The sequence below is a fragment of the Cetorhinus maximus genome, chromosome 15, assembly GCF_964194155.1.
Source record: "Cetorhinus maximus chromosome 15, sCetMax3.hap1.1, whole genome shotgun sequence".
NCBI classification, from domain to species: domain Eukaryota; kingdom Metazoa; phylum Chordata; class Chondrichthyes; order Lamniformes; family Cetorhinidae; genus Cetorhinus; species Cetorhinus maximus.
Window position 1 is genome coordinate 57,317,379 of NC_135893.1, and position 20,654 is coordinate 57,338,032.

Sequence of the window (20,654 nt, forward strand, 5' to 3'; positions counted from 1 at the left end):
GACTGAAGCCGCGACTGCCCAACTGGAGTTGGACGAAGAGCTGGGGATCCCAGGACTGACCTTGCTCCGTATCCCTGAGCTTTCCCATCTCAATATTTAGCCTTCCCCGCTCTCCCTGTTGCCGAGAAACTCCTTGAAGGATTTCTTCACCTTCCTCCTCACCCTCTCAAACACAGATGTCCCAAGGCATAGCCCCCAGATCCTGGACTGAGATCATGTTCGCGCCCTTGTCAGGAGCTGCCCTGAAACATGGCATCTAGATTAGGGGTCAGAGTAGTGCCATCTTCATCCAGGGGGACTCGCAGGTTCTTCTTCATCTTCACCCTCTCGCTCTCCTTCACCTACTTGTGTTACAGCCTCATCTTCTGCGGCGATTCGATCATGCAGAAACCCCTCAGCTTCCCCGAAGATCGAGCCTGCTACTTGCTGCAGGCTGGGGCAGCCAAGAAACTCCTGCAGAGGTCCCAGTACTGTGCCAACGCCGAGCCCAGGGCTGCTCGCCACAGGGAGGAAGCCCGGGGGGAGCGAGTGCGGGACCCCCAGCTCCAGGCAGCCTCTCCCGGGCGGCGCCCCGCCAACAGGACAGTCACCCCGAGGGCTCCGGCTCCCCTCCCCCAGGAGCGGCAGAGGGGCAGCAACGCGACCTCCAGGCTCGGCAGTAAGCGCCTGCCCCTGGCCATCATCGTCGGGGTGAAGAAAGGAGGGACCCGGGCGGTGCTGGAGTTCATCCGCGTCCACCCCGATGTCAGGGCGCTGGGCACCGAGCCGCACTTCTTCGACAGGCACTACGAGAAGGGGCTGGAATGGTACAGGTAAGGGTGGGATTGGCACAGTGTGGACATAGTGTGGGTATAGTATGGACACAATATAGACATGGTATTGGCACAATATGCATAATGGACATGGTACATGCATTGTATGGTTATGGACATAATATGGACATGGTATGGCCACAATATGGGCACCATATGGACTTGGTATGGGCATGGCACATGGGTATGGGCACAGGATGGGCATTGTGTATATATTGTGTAGGCACCATATGTGCATGGTATGTGCATGGAAATGCACAATACGTGCGTTGTATGGACATTTGGCATTGTATAGGCTTAGTATGGGCATGGACACACTGTGGGTATGATATGAATATAGTGTGGCACTTTATGAGCACACTTGTGACATAGTATGGATGGTCTGGGTATACATGCCAGCCTCAAGTCCTCATACTTCTACTTACTGAGTTAACCTCATTTAACATCTTCCATGATCTTTATCTACCTATATCTATCTATACAACCAATTTTCTATCTTTAAACTATTTTGAAAATCATTGGGAAGTTCTGCTTTTGTTAAAGGTTTAAATGAAACTGACGTGAGCAACTGTACCTGGTGTGTAAGATGTGTCCCAGCCCTCCAAATGTGTGATGTACACATCTCATGTACCCCTGTCCCCAGGTGTGACATGTACTCCTGTCTCCAGATGTGAGATGTACCCCATCCTATGTGTGAGATGTACCCCTATCTCAACATGTGAGATGTACCCTTGTCTGTAGATGTGAGATGTATCCTGATTCCAGATGTGAGATGTCGCTGGGCCTATCTTAAATTATTTTAACCTGACCACATTTCTTCACTGCCCACTGTAGTTTGGTGTCTTCTTTTTTAAACCGTTCAATCAGAGGCTGTATGATGCACTAAAGGGTTAACATGCTTATCTCAGTACATTCTGCATTGGGATGTGCTGGTTTCAATGTAAGAATAGGGAGCCTGCTTTTAATGGTTTGGTTCCATTCAGGCTGATCACTTACTCCCGGGATTGATGAGGAATGGGACTGAGGCAATCCTTAACTAGCCTGGGTGTTTGGGGTTGGGAAAAAAATAAAATATTTTTAATTTTTGATTTGTATCATCTTGACAATTTCTGCTGTTGTGACTCAAGGACAGAGAAGCTTTTATCATTCCTAACCCTCTCACTAATACCCTGACATATTTACTCCTAAAGAGGCACTATCTTACAAAAAGCTCTTTTTTAATTTGTGGACGCATAAAGCCATGGCAATATCAATTAGAAATTCACCATTATGTCACGATGTGACAGCATTGCGATGAAAGTGAAAAATGACTCGAGTTCATCCCTCCTTCCCTCTTTCCCCGAGCTTTTTCTTCCTCCCTCCTTCAAGCGCTCCCTCCATCCTTCCCTCCCTGCCTCCCTCCAGCTCTCTCTCCCTTCCTCTCTCCCTCTCTCCCTCCATCCCTCCCTTCCACTCACTCTCTCTCTCCCTCTCTTTCTCTCCCTCTCTACTTTCCACCCTCTCTCCTGCTCCTTTCCACCCTCCTTTACTCACTCACACCTCCTTCCCATTCTCTCTCCTTCCTGGTCACTGTCTCTCTTCCACTCCCTCTCTCATGATTCCTCTTTTCCTTTTGACAGAATAAGGCTTGCCACATGGTGTTCATTTAAAAAAAAGGTGTATGTTTATTGAAAGATAAATTACAAATCTCCCAATCGCTAATTGGGGAAATGGTCCTTGCAATGGAGCAATGAGCTATATAGAGCAGGAAGATCCCAGACACCAGCGTTCCTCCTGTTGAGTGAGCTGGCCTCAGCTAGTATTAGCCATACTGACTGTAAACCAGGGAGAGGAAAATTAGCCCATTCCCCCCATGGGAAAGTGCACACAATCAGATGAGGACAGGATCAGGTTTGATTCTGATGCCCACCCCCCCATTCTCATGTTCGAATGACCTGCTGACACTCATTTCCTGGGCCCGGGTGTAAGAAATGGGCATTCAGGCAAGGTACTGTGGAGTATCCAGGGCTCAGTGGGAAGTGTACTTCCCTGCAGGAAAATGGCAGCAAAAGTAAGGGGAATAAAGCAAACAACAGGATCAGGAAATGTTCCGAGTTTGTGTCTCAGCGTCTGCTCACATTCTGTGAAATAGGTCATCCTCTCCCAGTGCACACCTAATCCAGCTAGAGAGTAGTTTTTTAAAACATATTAAAACAACAATATTAAAAAAAAACAGAGGCCATGCAGAGCAGTTCAAATCAAAATGCAAAACCCCTTTCTGTTCCTGTGCTCGATGTAACACCCTGTTGTTGCAGTTTGAATGGTGGGATTTCATTCTGCTGTCTGCACTCATAAAATAATGTACACTTGACATTACAAAAATAAAGTGGTATTTTAAGTGTATGATCATTATAGATAAAGAATCTCTTTCAGGCAACAGTTTGGTTTGACAATGAACTATGGATAACTCCTTTGCAATTTCAGGACCGAGGTGAATTATTGGGCTGAAGATACCCATTCCCCCACTGACAGTCTCAGTAATAGATTCACTGATTTGCTTCCTTACCCCACCCCACATTAAGTGAAATTAATTAAATTGTTCTCACCTCTTAATCAGGAGAGCTACAAGCGGAGACTCAGGTCCACCCAGCTCAACACTGGCACAAAATATGAGCTTTATTTTTGAATATCAACTATTACCCAGAGTATAAGTCACAAACCACGAGATAATAGAGACTTGCTTTATTTTTCTATCACTCTCTCTTTCTAAGTCTATGTATGTGAACGTTGAAAAAGGATGAAATTAGGTTCGACTTTGATGAGCTTGTTTGTTTTTATTGTATTTGTCCCTCATCAGCCTGAGGGACAGGAACCGATGATTACTCTTTGCGTTAGTGTGAACATGAAGCACTCATCAATTAGCAAGAATTGCTAAGGTTACCTCTATTGACAGCTGTAGCTTAATGAGCAACACTCTCATCTTGGAGTCAGCAAGTCCCATACCAGAGACTTGAGCACATAATCCAGGCTACACAGTGCACTGATGGAGTGCTGCACTGACAGAGGTGCCATCTTTCAGCTGGGATGATAAATTGAAGTCCTGTCTGCCCTCCCAGATGGACGTAAAAGATCCCATGGCATTATTTCAAAGAAGAGCAGTGGAGTTCTCCCTTGTGTTCTGGCCGGTATTTATCCCTCAACTAACATCACTAAAACGGATTATCTGGTTATTATCTAATCGCTGTTTGTGGGAGATTGCTGTGTACAAATTAGCTGCTGTATTTCCTACTTTACAACAGTGATTACACTTTAAAAAATACTTCATTGAGTCGAAGGCACTTTGGGACATCCTGAGGTTGTGAAAGACATTGTATAAGTGCAAACTCTTTCTTTTCATAACTTTTATCATCAAAGCCCTTCCCTTTCTTACAATCTTTTCTGACTATGGCTGCTAGCTAGACTGCCATATCTGTTTCTGTAAAGTTTCTAACTGGTTGGGGAATCTTTTAATAGTTCAATTCAATGAACAGATCAAGCCACTTTAAAACCCTTTCACGTTTGCTGTGGCTTTTTCATAATTGTCAGTTGAATACTAAATAATTGGCTGCATTCATTCAGCCAAGCAAACTACATTACCTGTATTATTCAAATTCACTTTGGCCCCTCAATTCTGCCTTCCAATAAATAGATCAAAATAAGAATTGTGCAGGAATCTGTTCAGTGCTTGGGTCTTTTTAAACTGCTGGTGGGCTGGGTTTAAAGGGACACCACAAATTGACACCAAGCAAAAGTACATCATATTTAGATAGACTGTAAAATTCTCTCTACACTGTCCCACCAAACACTCCCAGCACAGGTACTGCACAGGTCAGCTGCAGAGTAAAGCTCCCTCTACACTGTCCTGTCAAACACTCTTGAGACAGGCATAGCACAGGTTAGATACAGAGTAAAGCTCCCTCCACACTGACCCATGGAATACTATCCTGTGTACAGTACAGAATAAGGAGTATATTACCTCTTTGCTCCAAATACGGTGTCTGATGTTGAATTTGTTCAGTGTAAATCAGCTTTGATTGATAGGTTCATTTAGTCATTCAGATCAATTGACATCAAGCTGTAGTTCTACGACTGCTAACTGCTGGGATCAGTATTACAGGAGGATGCGGAGACGCTGAGAGCTGTTAAAGCTGTACTTTTCCAGACAGACAATCTGAGCACACAGGCAAGATCTCCAGCCCAGTCTATCCTTGATCAGCCCCACAAACGAACAAAAATTTCATTTCCAATTGTAGCACTTTGCTCTAAATGTAGATCAAGAAAAAATTTTTGATGGGTAAAGGAGACTCTGCTCCACAATATATCAAACAGCAAACCCCCAAAAATGAGAAGCGTGCATATTGTAAACTGTGCACTCCAGGGAAAGGCCCAGTCCCACAGTGCACCAGGGGAATGGCCCAATTTTACAGGGCAGGGCACCAGGAAAATTTCCAGAGTAGACTAATCAGCAAGTAGTGCTTAGTTTAGCAAATATGCAGCGCGTCTAGAAGTAGGCACCACATGTTCTCACAGTCCCTCATTGCTTTGGTATCAATTCTGTCAATCACTCTTTCCCTCTTCAAGCAGGATAAGGTTAGGGAAGAGATGCAGTGGTGGGATACTGTGTGGAAGGAGGGCAGGTGGATTTAAAAGATGGAGAAGGTGGATGGATACGATTGAGGGATGGAGAAGGTGGGTAGGTGAGGTTGAGGAATGGAGGAGGTGGGTAGATGGAATTGAGAGACGGAGGAGGTGGGTAGATGGAATTGAAGGATGGAGGAGGTGGGTAGGTGGAGTTGAGGGATGGAGGAGGTGGGTAGGTGGAGTTGAGGGATGAAGGAAGTGGGTAGGTGGAGTTGAAGGATGGAGGAGGTGGAATTGAGGAATGCAGGAAATGAGTATTTAGAGTTGTCTACAAGAAAGGATGGGTTTGTAGAGTCTCATGGTCATTTCCTTTCCTAAAAGTTCTTGATCTAAAACACGACCTGGAGGCACAAGGATGGCGTGAGTGTTGGCAGGGGTCCGTGTTTAATATGTTGCATTGATATGGAGCAAGTGATTTGGTGAACATTCTGTCACCAACACTCTATGGAAACATACTTGATGTCTCTTGCACTAGAATTCATTCAAGTCTGAAAAATAAAGAAGTGGATCATCTTTACAAATCTACAACTCACTGACTCTGCAAATCAGATTCAAACATTAAGCACTGACTTCCAACATGATAATTAACATTTAATAAAAGCAGCATTTTGGCGTATTGCTGATGCGTACAAGAGAACACATCCTTCCCCCTCTTCTCTCCCAAGGGTGCTGACTCTGGCTAGTGAACCGTTCCATGGGTATTGGCTGCCCTGCTTTATTTCATCCAAGTGACCATTCCTCTCATGTCAGTGCAGTTACATTGTTGCCAGATCTATTCAACCAGGAATGCCTCACAGTCTAGTCTGCACCACACATGCAATTTCCAGCAGCCTTCACTGGTTAGAGAACGGGTGCTAGGGTACTGAGATCTCTGCTCAAGAAGCTAATAACTACACTGCCCTTGAAGAGACCAGGGACTGCAGTTCTGTCATCTCCCGCCAGGCCACAATCTGGATTAGGTGGGTCAGGTTGGGAGTGGCGCAGGCAAGGCCAAGAATTACAGAAATTAGCTAACTGGTGTGCCAGTTTCCTGGCTCCATCCCACTTCTGGGCCATTTATGAGGGAGCTGAATTGGGGGCGGCAGGCTAGCCAATCAGGCTTATTAATGGCTCAGTTGAGGGCAAGTAAGGGACCCGACTGGAATATTCCAGTCAGCCTCCAGGTTCCTGGAGCTGGCAGGAGCCAGTTTAGGTGCCCAGAGGTAGGCGAGAGGCTCTCCCTGCCTGTCAGGCTGTAAGACCAGCCACAGGCCATCCTGTAGAGGCATTTCCCAAAGCCACCTCCCCACAGTGGTGGCCTGGTTGCTGAATCTATTTTTTAATTAAAGATTTTAAAAAGTTTGAGAGAGGGAATCTCTGTGTTGAAGTGCCCTCCCTTTTACTTGCCTTCCAAAACAGGCTGTTGCTTCTTCCAAATTGGCCCTCATGCCTGCCCACTACTTCATTCAATGGAGAACCTCTATGCCAATTAAAGGGGCATCCCCGTGAAAACCCCAAAGAGTGACCATTGCCCCCCCAGGGGTGATGTTCAGAACCCATAACAGCCCCAACCTCTATTACCCTCCTCTGGAGGGAAACTCCAGCCCCAGCTGTCTCAGCTCAGACCGAGGATCAAACACGGCCTATGTTTCTTGTTGATGGTGTTTCAAGGTAAGAGAGTATTTCAAATTCCTTAACAAAATACCATGAGATCTGGGTTACATAAATAGATTATAGCAGGATATCTATTCCACTTGTAAAACAGACCTATGTGACTTCAAATTTGTTGCTTGCAATTGACAAGATTCTTTCATGTGTGAATGAAACAATGCATTCACTGCCTCCCACTCAGCGTGCGTTTTGTACTGAGTTTGATTTCAATCGTCCTCTTTGTCCTAATGCTATAATTGGCACCCTAAGGTGGCCAATTTACCTCAGCTTTCATGACACGTGATCCAGTTTGTTCTACTAATTGGGAGACATTTCACTGAACCATTTGGACCATTTAATCACTGAAATAATTTCCCTAACTCATTGATCCCCCAGAATATCTGATATGGTATACCGGTTATTTTGGTTCAGTTTTTGTTTAATAAAGTTTATATAACCATCTCTGCCTGTTAAACCCTCCTTCAGCTTCCCGGTTGAAAGGCCAGTGAAGCCACTCCCAGGCCTCTGCACCCATTCCCACGCTTCTGCATGACTGTATGCACTCCTAAGCATCCATATCCACTCCTCAGCATCCCTAACCACTCCCAGGCCTCTGCACCCACTCCCAGGCCTCCATAGCCACTGCCAGACCTCTGTTCCCAGTTCAAAACCTCTGCGTTGACTCCTAAACCTCTGTACCTCTTCCAGGACTCTGCCATCTACTCCTAGGCCTTCATACTAATTATTTCAAAATATGGTATCAGAGCCCCAAAAACCCAATAGCTCAAATCCTAAATATAAATATAGACCCTTTGACACGTGACAACATGGATTTAGACTGAAAATGCAGCCGGACACATGTCAGCGATACCGCTCACCCCGCCCACCACCCCCCTGCCACTCCCACCCCCCGCCACTCCCCCCACCTCGTACGTTCCATCACTGTTACTGCACAAAGGTTCCAGTGTGGACAACAACCCAGGTTGCAGATGTGTGGAATTTAGAAACAACTTAAGGGTTGAGATTCATTTTTCCATGGATCGCATGCCCCCCACCATCCCCCATCCTCCAGAGCTAGATTTTTGAACCTACATCGTGTATTTTCTTGCAAGGTTCTGTCTTGTTAATTTTGCTTTTCAGACTAAGAATTCTTTCTCCTGGAAGGACACAGAGAATTGGAATATGAAATTACAAGGAGAGGCTTTAACCCAGTCCAGGTTGATGTCACAGGACCTTGTTTTTCAAATTATAAGGGGGCCTATCGCTTGAAACTGGTGGGCACTTTTCACACCCGGACTTGGGACCATTTTAAAACGGCGCGGATACTATTAGGGTTAAAGCTACAAACTTTAATGGGGGTCCCATTAAACCCCCACTCTGTTAATCCCTCCATCTTCTTACCTCCCAACCCCTTTAATCCCTAACCCTGTTAACCCTAAACTTATTAATATAGCCCAATCCCCATTAAAACACTCACCTCTTTAAACTCAGCTGCCCCTTTAAAGTCTCACTCCTGTTAACCCTCCACCTCATTAACTCTTCCACCCCTGTTCACCCCCATCCTTCCAATAACCCCGCCGTGTCAACTCCTCCACCCCATTACCCTCCCCATCCTGTTATCCCCCATTTGCCGTTAACCTTGCCACTTCATTAAACTCCACCTACTGTTAATCCCCATTCCCATTAACCCCTTCACTGCCATAAACCCCACACCTCATGACATCCCACACCTCATGTTAACTTCTCCACCCCATTAAGCCGACCTCCAATTAGCACCCCCTTCCCAATAACCGCCATCCCCATTATCCACTCTCTTCTGTTAACCCCCCACTCCCGTTAACCCCTCCAACTGGTTAACCCCCGACACCTCAAATTAATCCCTCCACCCCCCCCCCCCCGCCCCTTTATGCCAATCCCTGTTAACCCCAGCTCGAGGAAGTGAAAATCACCTAAACAGCCCTCAGACGGATGAAGAGTTGTATCATTTAACAGGTTTTGTTAATGTGGATATTGTGGTAACTTAGTGGGTCAAACTATTTCCCACTTCCAGTGATTATGTACATTTCTGCTATGAATGAACACATTGGTTTGTGATTCCTTGAAGAATTCCTCCCGCACAATTATAAATTTTTTCACACTTAGAACATATAGACTACTGTGATAATTACAGTACTGCTTCTTGCAATGTGAAAATGATCAACAAGTGACAGTCTTACTCTGTGCAGTATTTGCTCAGTACTGTATTCAGTCTGTAGTCAGAGGGAACCAGAGACATAACTGCTTCAGAACTGGCTCTGTTTTGATTGGTTCCCCTTTCTTTGCATATGGAACTGTCTCTGACCGTGGTTATTTTTCCATGTTACATTCAATCAGAACCACACTAAGGCATCAACACAGGTAGAAGCCCTAAAAGCTCTATTAGTCCAGTACCATAAGCACTATACTACCATACCATTTGATTCACTTCCATTATACAGAAGCCCAATGGATCAGATCCCTTGCCATTCATTCCCACTGTATAAAATCCCAATGGATCAAACCTCTTTCCATTCACTCTCATTGTATAGAATCCCAAAATAAAAAGAAAGATTTGCATTTATATAAGGCTTTTCACAATCACTAGGCATCTCAAAGTGCTTTCCAGCCAATGAAGTACTTTTTAAAGTGTAGTTACTGCTGTAATGTAGGAAATGTGGCAGCCAGCATGTGCACAGCAAACTCCCACAAACAGCAATCTGATAATGACCAGATAATCTGTTTTTGTGAGGTTGATTGAGGGATAAATATTGCCTAGCACACCAGAGATAACTCCCCTGCTCTTCTTCAGTTTAGTGCCATGGGGCCTCGGTTTAAAATCTCATCTGAAAGATGGAACCTCCAATAATGTAGTGCTCCCTCAGTACTCCACTGAGGTGTCAGCTTTGATTTTAGTGCTCAAGCCCTGGATTGGGACTTGAACCCAGAACATTGTGATTCAAAGATGAAAATGCTGAACCAAATTCCTCCCTTTCAGTCCCATGGTAAAGAATCCAATGGACCAAGCCCCTTTCCATTCATCCTATGTACTGAATCCCAAGTGATGAAGTGTGCCCAATGCTAACTTATATCCTAGAGCACACTTTGGTTTGTAGTTTGACGCATGTGTTAGTTCCGTGGAGGCGTAGAATTCACAGGACATTTGCCCTAATACTACTGAGTGGGCACCATGTAGTTCACACACTGCATAATTTTCAAAATAGAAATAATTAAATCAAAATTTTCTGATTAAATATTCTCTCTTATCAGGAGTGTGAGCTCTGTGCAATGAATATATTGAGCCTGTGGCCAGATTGCAGATAGTGCCAATTGATTCACAGCCCTTTATGCAAAATCTAAATGCTTTGCACTGTTTCTGTTTTATTCATTCCTTAAACTACCGAATTAACATTAGATAGACAGTGTGGGGCACTGATTGCCAAATTGGCTTGCTGGATCTGTCATTTAGAAATCTTTGATGCTGATTCTGATCCTGATCCTGTCTCAAGGTTTCCCAGAAAGCACTTGTTGTGATGTATCTGAATGTTGCTCAGGTAAATCAGAGTGAAATCAGGTTGTCTGGATGAAACCATCTCCATAAGGTTTTACTATAGCAAGGGAGAAGAGAACATTCTCCCTGGACTAAAGCTGTCTCGAGAAATTCTCATTTTGAGTTTGAGATGCCTGTACAGTCACAGACATACAACAAATTTCCTTAGTGTTCCCTGTATCACAAAGCTCAACACTAGCAAAGTCTCCAACCACTGTGATTCAACAAACTAGTGCACAGTGTAGGAAGCTATATGATATATGGAATCTAAAATATTAAATAATATGAGATATTGAATATATAATGCCGTATACAGTGTATGATATGGTACATATTATGCAGCATATAGTGCTGTGAAAGATCTCCATGTACCTTTCACTCGAATTTGTACTTACACAAAATTTAAAAAGAATCAACAGTTGTAAGAGTTTGAGAAAGCTTCATTAGCTTTTGTGTGAGAGACGTACATCAGTTTTTAACCAGCGGTGTAAATAACATCAGCCAAGAAATTACCATTTGTGACATCAGCAGATAAATGTGTTTATTCAACATGATTCCTCCATCATCTCAATGTGCACACTAACTGAATGTGAGCATTAACCAACCAGGGGCATTAACCGAATGTGAGCATTAACCAACCAGGAGCATTAACCAAATGTGAGCATTAACCAACCAACGGCATTAACCGAATGTGAGCATTAACCAAATGTGAGCATTAACTGACCAGGGTCAATAATGTGAGAATTAATTGATTTTCAGCATTAATCAAAGAGGGTCAATAACTAAATGTTGAGAATTAACTGAAAGGGAGCATTAACTATTTGAAATTATTATCTGAATTGGAGCATTTGCCAAATGGGAGCATTAACTGAGTAAGAGAATCAGCTGATGCAGAACATTAACTGAACAGGAGTATGAGCCAAAGAACAGCATTAACTGAACAGGGGCATAAACTGTAGAACAGCATTAACTAAAGGGGAAAAATTAAATGATTGAGAATGTTAACTGGACAACAACGGGCTGAGTTTTACGGGGCAGCGTATTCCTTGCACCCTGTCCCCCATTAGAAAAAAGGCTACCTCACAGCAATATTACGCTATGGGCGGCCTTAACCAACAGAGTGGGACTTCCACCCCTCAGTGGAATGCACTCCCACCCTCGAGAGCTGCTGGCCAATCTGATTGGCTGGCAGCTTTTGCAGTCCTAGCAGCGCCAGAAGCAAGTAATGGGTGCTGCTGGGAGTGCAAGCAGTCCCCAGGAAGAAGACAATGTGGGTTACGGAGACAGGTAAGTCAGGCCTTTTTGGGTGGGGAGGGATTGGGTACACAAAGGAGGAGGGTAAGGGGGGGTGGGTTTTAGAGGCAAGGTGGGGAGGCACAAAGTGGGGGGGGCTATGAACTTAGGGGAGTTCCCTGATGCGCACAGGGCACTCCTGAAGGAAATACCCCACCCTTCCTTCCCACCCTTTCACCAACTTTGGTGAAAAAATGGACTTCCCACTCTCACCTGCCTTCCAATGCCCAGCATATTATGGCAGTGAAGGCAGATTGAGGTCCTTAAGTGAGCATTAATTGGCCACTTAAGGCCTCAATAGGCCTAAGGGTGGACAGGCTAGTGGGTGCCTTACCCACCCCCATATTATGGGGACCAGGTCGGGGGTGTGGGCGGGAAGGCAGTGGGTTACCCACCTGTCACGTTTTACATGCCCCACCCCCGCATCACCCCGCCAACAACACGCTTGGCTGGGGGCCATAAATTCCATCCCAACATTAACTAACTGAGAGTACTAACAGGATAGGGACTTTAACCAAATTAGTGTATAAACTGAACTGGAGCATTAATTGAATGAGATTATTAACAGAATGAGAACTTTAACTGAACAGGAGTATGACTGAGTGAGAGTATTCCCAGAAAGGGAACATTAACTGAGCTAGAGCATTAATCGTATTGTAGTATTAACTAAATGGGAACATTAATTTGAACAAGTGCAGTAAAGAGAACAGAGGCTTTATTTTGAACATTGACCATCAACCTGATGAAGGACAAAAACTGCAGTAAGTTCTTACAAAAGTGTTAAATGTTCATTGGCTAATCTCACGAGCAGTAATCGCCTGGGCTACATGCGGTTTATGTAACGCCCAATTGATATATGGTACATTAAAAGAAGGGTTGAATGGATTCTATGCAGCCTGTTTCTGACTAATTACCTCCCTGATCAATGATAATATTTATGCTGAAAGAGCAGGTGGAGGTTCATACCTTGTCTTGTAACCTTTATTAAATGTTGTCATATCAGTTTTTTTTAACAAGATAGTCTTCAAATAAATACGCACTTGGCAATGGCATTAGCGTGGAAGATGAGTTTTAAATACTTCATGTATTGACAGGAGCTATTACTCACGGGCACCACACTGTCCTAACATGGGATCGCTCTATTCTTCTCTTCACTAATTAAAAATAAATCACATTCCTCATGATTTTTCATTTTCCAAAGTTCTTCTCTTCTCTGGAGGCTGTGACTCCTCACTGGCAGATGTCAGCTGTGGCTCAGTCTGTAGCACTCTTTCACCTCTTAGTCAGAAGGATGAGTTCAAGTCTCACTCCAGAGACTTCAGCACATAATCCAGACACTTCAGTACAGTGCTGCACTGTCAGAGTTACTGTTTTCAATATGGGTCATTAAACCAAGGCCCTGTCTGCTCTCTCAGGCGGATGTAAAAGATCCCATGGCACTATTTGAAGAAGAGCTGGGGGGGTTGTTCCTGGTATCATGGTCAATGTTTATGCCTCAATCAACATCACTATCATTATCACATTGCTATTTGTGGGAGCTTGCTGTGTACAAATCAGCTGCTGTGTTTTGTACATTACAACATTTCTTCAAAATGTACTTCATTGACTGTAAAGTGTTTTAGGGTGTCCTGAGGTGGTGAAAATGCTAACATTTTTGAGGTCTTTCTTTTGATGCACTATCCCAGCAGTGCTGACTGGTACTTCCCCCAAGTGATCATTTTTGATTTAGTTACTGGAGGGCAATGAGGAGTAGCCCTGGTCAGATAACAAACCTCGCTCTCCTCCAGGACAGAGCGAGCAATGAGCACTGGCTGAGAGCAGCTCGGTCAACACACACCAAGCATTGGCCTTGAGACTCTCCTACTCTGAATGGATTGCCACCTCACCAAATCCTTGTTAATTCATTCTGAAGCTAGATGGTGAAATAGGAAACCAGATGCCAATCTTTTTCTTAATTATTTTTGAATTCATTCACGGGATGTGGGCTTCATTGGCTGGGCCAGCATTTATTGCCCATCCCTAGTTGCCCTTGAGAAGGTGGCAGTGAGCTACGTTCTTGAACCACTACAGTCCATGTGGTGTAGGTACACCAACAGTGCGGTTAGGGAGGGAGTTCCAGGATTTTGACCCAGTGACAATGAAGGAACAGCGATATATTTCCAAGTCACGATGGTGAGTGACTTGGAGGGGAACTTCCAGGTGGTGGTGTTCCCATCTATCTGCTGCCCTTGTCCTTCTAGGTGGTAGTGGTCGTGGGTTTGGAAGGTGCTGTCTAAAGATCCTTTGTAAATTCCTGCAGTGCATCTTGATGCTGCTACTGTGCGTTGGTGGTGGAGGAAGTGAATGTTTGTGGATGTGGTGCCAATCAAGCGGGCTGCCTTGTCCTGGACGGTGTCCATCTCCTTCAGTGTTGTGGGAGCTGCACTCACCAAGGCAAGTGGGGAGTATTCCATCACATTCCTGACTTGTGCCTTGTAGATGGTGGACAGGCTTTGGGAAGTCAGGAGGCGAGTTACTCATCACACAATTCCTAGCCTCTGAGCTGCTCTTGTTGCCACAGTATTTATATGACTAGTGCAATTCAGTTTCTGGTCAATGGTAACCCCCAGGATGTTGATGGTGGGGGATTCAGTGATGGTAATGCCATTGAACATCAAGGGACGATGGTTGGATTCTCTCTTGTTGGAGATGGTCATTGCCTGACACTTGTGTGGCACGAATGTTACTTGCCATTTGTCAGCCCAAGCCTGGATATTGTCCAGGTCTTGCTGCATTTGAACATGGACTGCTTCAGTATCTGAGGAGTCGCGAATGGTGCTGAACATTGTGCAGTCATCAGCGAACATCCCCACTTCTGACCTTGTGATGGAAGGAAGGTCACTGATGAAGCAGCTGAAGATGGTTGGGCCTAGGACACTACCCTGAGGAACTCCTGCAGTGATGTCCTGGAGCTGAGATGACTGACCTCCAGCAACCACAACCATCTTCCTTTGTGCTAGGTATGACTCCAAACAGCGGTGAGTTTTCCCCCTGATTCCCATTGACTCCAGTTTTGCTAGGGCTCCTTGATGTCACACTCGGTCAAATGCTGCCTTGATGTCAAGGACAGTCACTGTACCTCAGATTTATTTACAGAATGCAACATTACATATGTCTGCCTCCTCCCTAACCAACACCCTGGTTCCCAGAAGTCCTTCTTTATATGTGCTCAAGGTACTTAATCAACCTGTGTATCCTTAACTCTGATACTGCAATTAACATACCATTAACAATCCTCTGTGGGTGTTAACCATGTGATCAGGATTGGACAAACTCCAGCTCATCTTTCCCAAAGCCCCAGCACCTGCCCAGAGTTCCAACACCGAGCCAGTCCCACTTCCTACTCAGTGCCCAGTGCCTCACCTCCTTCCCAATGCACCACCTTCTTCTCAGAGCCCCGCCTGCTGCCTTAGTCCTGCCGACTTCTAGTTTGGGCTCAACAGAAGACAAGCGTGTTAACAACTTTCTTCGGTCTCATGCCATTTATTTTGGAAATAAATGCAGGAGCCATGTTGCACCAGTACTGCCCCCCCAACAGTACAGTGGTCCCTCAGTACTGCCCCCCGACTGTACAGTGGTCCCTCAGTACTGCCCCCTGACAGTACAATGGTCCCTCAGCACTGCCCTCTGACAGCACAGTGCTCCTGCAGTACTGCCCCCCAACAGTACAGTGGTCCCTCAGCACTGCCCTCTGACAGCACAGTGCTCCCTCAGTACTGTCCACCGACAGGACAATGTTCCCTCAGTACTGACCCCCAACAGTAGTGCTCCCTCAGTACTGCTCCCTGACAGCACAGCGCTCCTTCAGTACTGCCCACCAACAGTGCAGTGCTCCCTCATTACTGCCCACCGACAGTGCAGTTCTCCCTCAGTATTGCCCACCAACAGTGCAGTGCTCCCTCATTACTGCCCACCGACAGTGCAGTGCTCCCTCAGTATTGCCCACCAACAGTGCAGTGCTCCCTCAGTACTGCCCACCGACAGTGCAGTGCTCCCTCAGTATTGCCCACCGACAGTGCAGTGCTCCCTCAGTACTGCCCACCGACAGTATAGTGCTCCCTGAGTATTGACCCTCCAACAGTGCCAGCCAAGGTTTTGTGCACAAGCATCTTGATTGAGACTTGAAGCCCCCACCTTCTGACTCAAAGATAAGAGTGCTGCACACTGACCCAGAGCTGGTTTCTTCAGCAGTCCATCAGATGGAATACCTGATGGTGTTTATTCTTTTGAATGTGGAGAGTGTTTTGTGTAAATGCAGTGTTTTTGATCGAGCTGTAAGCATCATTGGAGCCTGGTCTTGTTTAACTGGAAACAGGAAGATTCCTTCAGCATTTCCTAGTCCTTATCTGTCTGGCTGATGTCTTGTTTCCAGGTGTCTGTGAGAGATATAAAAGAAATGCTGACGTCTCATTAGCTCAGTCAGAGACAGCTCTGTCACGCTGTCTGCCAAGCTCTCACCTGGAACGACTCACAGCCCCACACACACACACACACACACACCACCCCGCATCACCATTCACTCAGCAGATAGCCCTTAATTATTGCAAAGCAAGGCGAGAGGGATATGAAGAGCTCAACAACACAGAAACAGAAGCTGCAAGTGGGCAGAAACCTACAAGAGCTTCAGGGCTTGCACATCAGGATCAGTGTATCCTGCCCCATCCAGAGGCAGTCAGCTGTCCACACAACATTCCATTGAGTGTGTCATTTCATCGTTACACACTCACACAGCTAGAGACACCCACACCCACTGACACACGGTTATACACTAGCATCCACACCCAGTTACACACACAGATACGCACACACACTTATACACACACATACACAGTTGTCCACACACACACAGTCACACACATCTCAAACAGGACAGATGATTTCTTTATGTGTCACTCTTCCATTTTTCCTCCATGGATTCCTCTTTGTTCTTTTGCTGATGTTTGGTGGTGGGTTTTGTTTCTGATAGTTTGGGTTTCACTTTTGTCCTTGGTCTTGCTCTCTCTGCAGCATTTCCTGGTTGAATCTCTGTGCTTTTACTGAAGGTGCATTTATACCAAAAAACCATCAACGTTTTTCTTCCCCCCCCCCCACTTTTTCATCTGATTAGGTTTTACTATATTTATGGTCCATATAGCAGCACAGAATGTTTGCAGCACTGAAGGAAGCCATTTCGCCTGCCATGTCCATGCTTCTGTCTGCAAGAGTTAACCCAGCTGCTCCCATTCCCCTGTCCTTATGCCACAGCCCTGCAATTGCTTTCTCCTCAGGTGCAATTCACAATTGAATCCACACTCTCAGGCAGTGCTTTCCAGATCCTTACTACTCATTGCATAAAAAAAGATGTAAAGGCTTTGTAGAGGGTACAGAAAAAATTTACTAGAATGGGTCCGGGAATGAGGGATTTCAGTTACATGGATAGACTGAGGTTGTTCTCCTTAAAGCAGAGAAGGCTAAGAGGAGATTCGATAGAGGTGATCAAAATCATGAAGTGTTTAGAATAGATGGAGTAGTTAAAGAGAAACGGTTTCCAATGGCTGAAGGGTTGATAACAAAAAAGCACAGGTTTAAGATCATTGGCAAAAGAACCAGCGGCAACATGAGGAAAAAAATTCTTATTGCAACAAGTGGTTGAGATTTGGAATGCATTGCCAGGCAGAGTGGAGGACAGAAATTAAGTTGTAGCTTTCAAAAGGGAATTGGGAAAAATACTTGAAGGAGAAAAATTGCAGGAACGTGGGGAAAGAGGAGTGGAATGGGACTACTTATGTTGCTTTTCAAAGTTGCTGGCCCAGACTTGATGGACTGAATGGCCTCCTTCTGTGCTGTAGTATTCTATGATTTTCTCATTGAAGCCCAGCTGTCAGTCAACTCCTTACTGAGCGTCTCCAAAGAAGTGGGCAGGAGAGAGGTGAGTTTGGCTGATGCTTGGTAATGGTTTCCTCCAAATGACCTGTCAACTCTTCACAATTGGTGTAATTAGAATTTATGGTTGGATCTGGGGAATTTGTGAAGCACAAATTTATGCAGATGTTAGTGACAGAAAAACTATTGATGAGAAGTGAAAAAATGAGCTGTTTTGTTGCTGCAAAATAATTTTACAAACAGGTTCTTTGATTGCCTTCTTCACATATGCATTTCTGTTTCTCTGTGTTTTCAAAATCAAAATGCAGACGTATACCTGGGGCTGGGCTGACACACTGCAGATTGCGAGATTTGTACTTATTTGGTCCTTAATGCACTACACAGAGAAAGGCAAGGAGAAGGATGAGCTGAGGGCTCGAGAGACGAGGAGCTGGGGCTAGAGACAGAGGAGGAGCCGGAGGCTAGAAAGAGAAAAGGAGCGGGAGCAAGCGAGAGAGGTGAAGGGACAGGATGAGAGAGAGGAGGAGCAGGGGCCAGAGAGAGAGGTGGAGCGGGAGCTAGAGAGAGGGGAGGAATGGGGGCCAGAGAGAGGGGAGGAGCAGGGGCTACACAGAGAGGAAGAGCGGGAGCTAGAGAGAGGGGAGGAGCGGGGGCTAGAGAGAGGGGGGAGGAATGGGGGCCAGAGAGAGGGGAGGAGCAGGGGGCTAGAGAGAGAGAGCAGGGGCTAGAGGGAGATGAGGAGTGGGACTGGAGAGAGAGGAGGCACGAGGTGAGAGAGAGGAGGAGGAGGGGCTAAAGAGGGGGGTTGAGAGAGGGGAAGAAGAGCGGGGAGAGAGAGGAGGAGGAACTGGGGCTAGAGAGAGAGGAAGAGTGGGGGCTAGAGAGAGGAGATGTGGCAGCTAGAGAGAGAGGGGAGGAGCAGGGGCTAGAGAGAGAGGAGAAGGAGCGGGGTCTAGAGAAAGAGGAGTGGGGGCTAGAGAGAGAGAGGGGAGGAGCAGGGGCTGGGGGGGAGCAGGGGCTAGAGAGTGGAAGGGGCTAGAGAGAGAGGAGGAGTAGGGGCTAAAGAAAAGAGGAGGAGCAGGGGCTAGAGGGGGGGGAGGAGGAGCGGGGACTAGAGAGAGAGGAGGAGCTGGAGCTAGAGAGAGAGGAGGAGGAGCAGAGGCAAGAAAGAGGGGAGGAGTGGGGGCTAGAGAGAGGAGGTGTGGCAGCTAGAGAGAGAGGGGAGGAGCAGGGGCTAGAAAGAGAGGAGGAGAAGGAGCTGGGTCTAGAGAGAGAGGAGGAGGAGTGGGGGCGAGAGAGAGGGGAGGGGGGATAGGGAGAGAGGAGGAGCAGGGGCTAGAGAGAGAGGAGGTGGAGCGAGGGCTAGAGAGAGGGGAGGGGGAACGGGGGCTAGAATGAGGTGAGGAGGAGCAAGGGCTAGAGAGAGGGGAGGAGTGGGGGCTAGAGAAGGAGGAGGGGTAGAGGCTAGAGGGAGAGGAAGAAGAGCGAGGCCTAGAGAGAGCTGGAGGATAAGCTGAAAATTACAGGGAGATGGGAGGAGAGGGAAACAGAACGTGGGACTACAGAGGAGCAGAAGCTGAGTGTTACAGAGACAGGTGGAGGAGGAATAGGAGGAGCTGGGGACTACAGAGAGGAGTAGGAGGACCTGAGAATTACAAGAGATGGAAGGAGGGGGAAAGTGATTCAGGAAATATAGGGAGAGGGGTAGGAAGAGAAGGTATAGCTGGGGGCTAGAGAGAGAATAGGACTGACAATTAAAGTTGTACTAAACTAAAGTGGTACACTCAAGTGTCAACAAGCTGTGAGATGTAGGTTTGATCCCACCATTTACTCCACTCAGAAAGTGCTTGAGAAGAAAGCAGGAATTTTCAAACCAGGCAAGGAGAGCCTCAGGAGAGCTGGGAACACTATTAACAGTGACGTTGGAGCTGACTGCCTAAGCACAGGTCAAAAATCATCTATCCTACCATGAATTCTACCCACCCACTGAATCTCCTTCTACACCCAGGTCCAATCTCTCCTATTATGGGCTCCATCTATCCACTGAATCACTTGTCACCTCAACATTGACCTCAGAAGTTGCTGCTATCGTTTCCCATCCTTCCCCCCCACCCCTATAAATAACAGTGGGATCTAAGCACAGCTACTATCCCAGAAATTTTCCCCTTGGAACCTTGGTGCTTTCCAGACATTGAAAGCCCCATAAACTCAACTTCTTAGACCCAGTAAATCGTGAAAAATGAATAAAAAGGAATATTGCACCCTCATCGAAAATCTCTATGCTCTTCCTCCTCCAGCCTCTTTCACATCCCCAATTTTCAACACAAAATCATTGATCACTGTGCTTTTAGCTGTCTGGTCTCTAAACCCTGAAATTCCTTCCTTAAACCTTTCTGTCTACCTGTCTCCCTCTCCTCCTTTAAGTTGTGCCTTAAAACTTAATCCTTTGACCAAGTTTTTAGTCACCTGCCCTAACGTCTCCTTATTTGGCTTGCTGTCAAATTGTTTTCTGATTGTGCTTCTACACAGTGCCTTGGGACATTTTACTGTGTTAAAGGTGCTATTTAAATGCAAGTTGTTGTTGATGGAGCTAAAAACAGTGTGGTTTCTATAACGAGGGGTCAATCACACGGTCAGTTTTACACTCATTGGAATGCACCCCTTTACTCTCTTCACTGTTTACTGCTGTGTGCCAGTTTGGTTGTTCTATAAGAGGGGAAGCCACAATGTTCAATGGGGAATAGACATGATTAGAGAAGATAATGAGATGCTGACTAGGTTAATAATAAACCTGT

General features: G+C 46.0%; 1 protein-coding gene across 1 annotated transcript in view; it reads left to right on the forward strand.

The window, feature by feature from the left end:
• The first annotated feature begins 249 nt into the window (after positions 1-249).
• The window catches only part of LOC144691215 (heparan sulfate glucosamine 3-O-sulfotransferase 2-like), a 79,048-nt gene continuing 58,643 nt past the window's right edge, over positions 250-20,654 (forward strand). Inside the window, exons 1-2 of the mRNA XM_078559269.1 lie at positions 250-492; positions 526-812. Coding sequence (XP_078415395.1) covers positions 250-492; positions 526-812 — 530 coding nt within the window. The remainder of the gene's footprint in view (positions 493-525; positions 813-20,654) is intronic.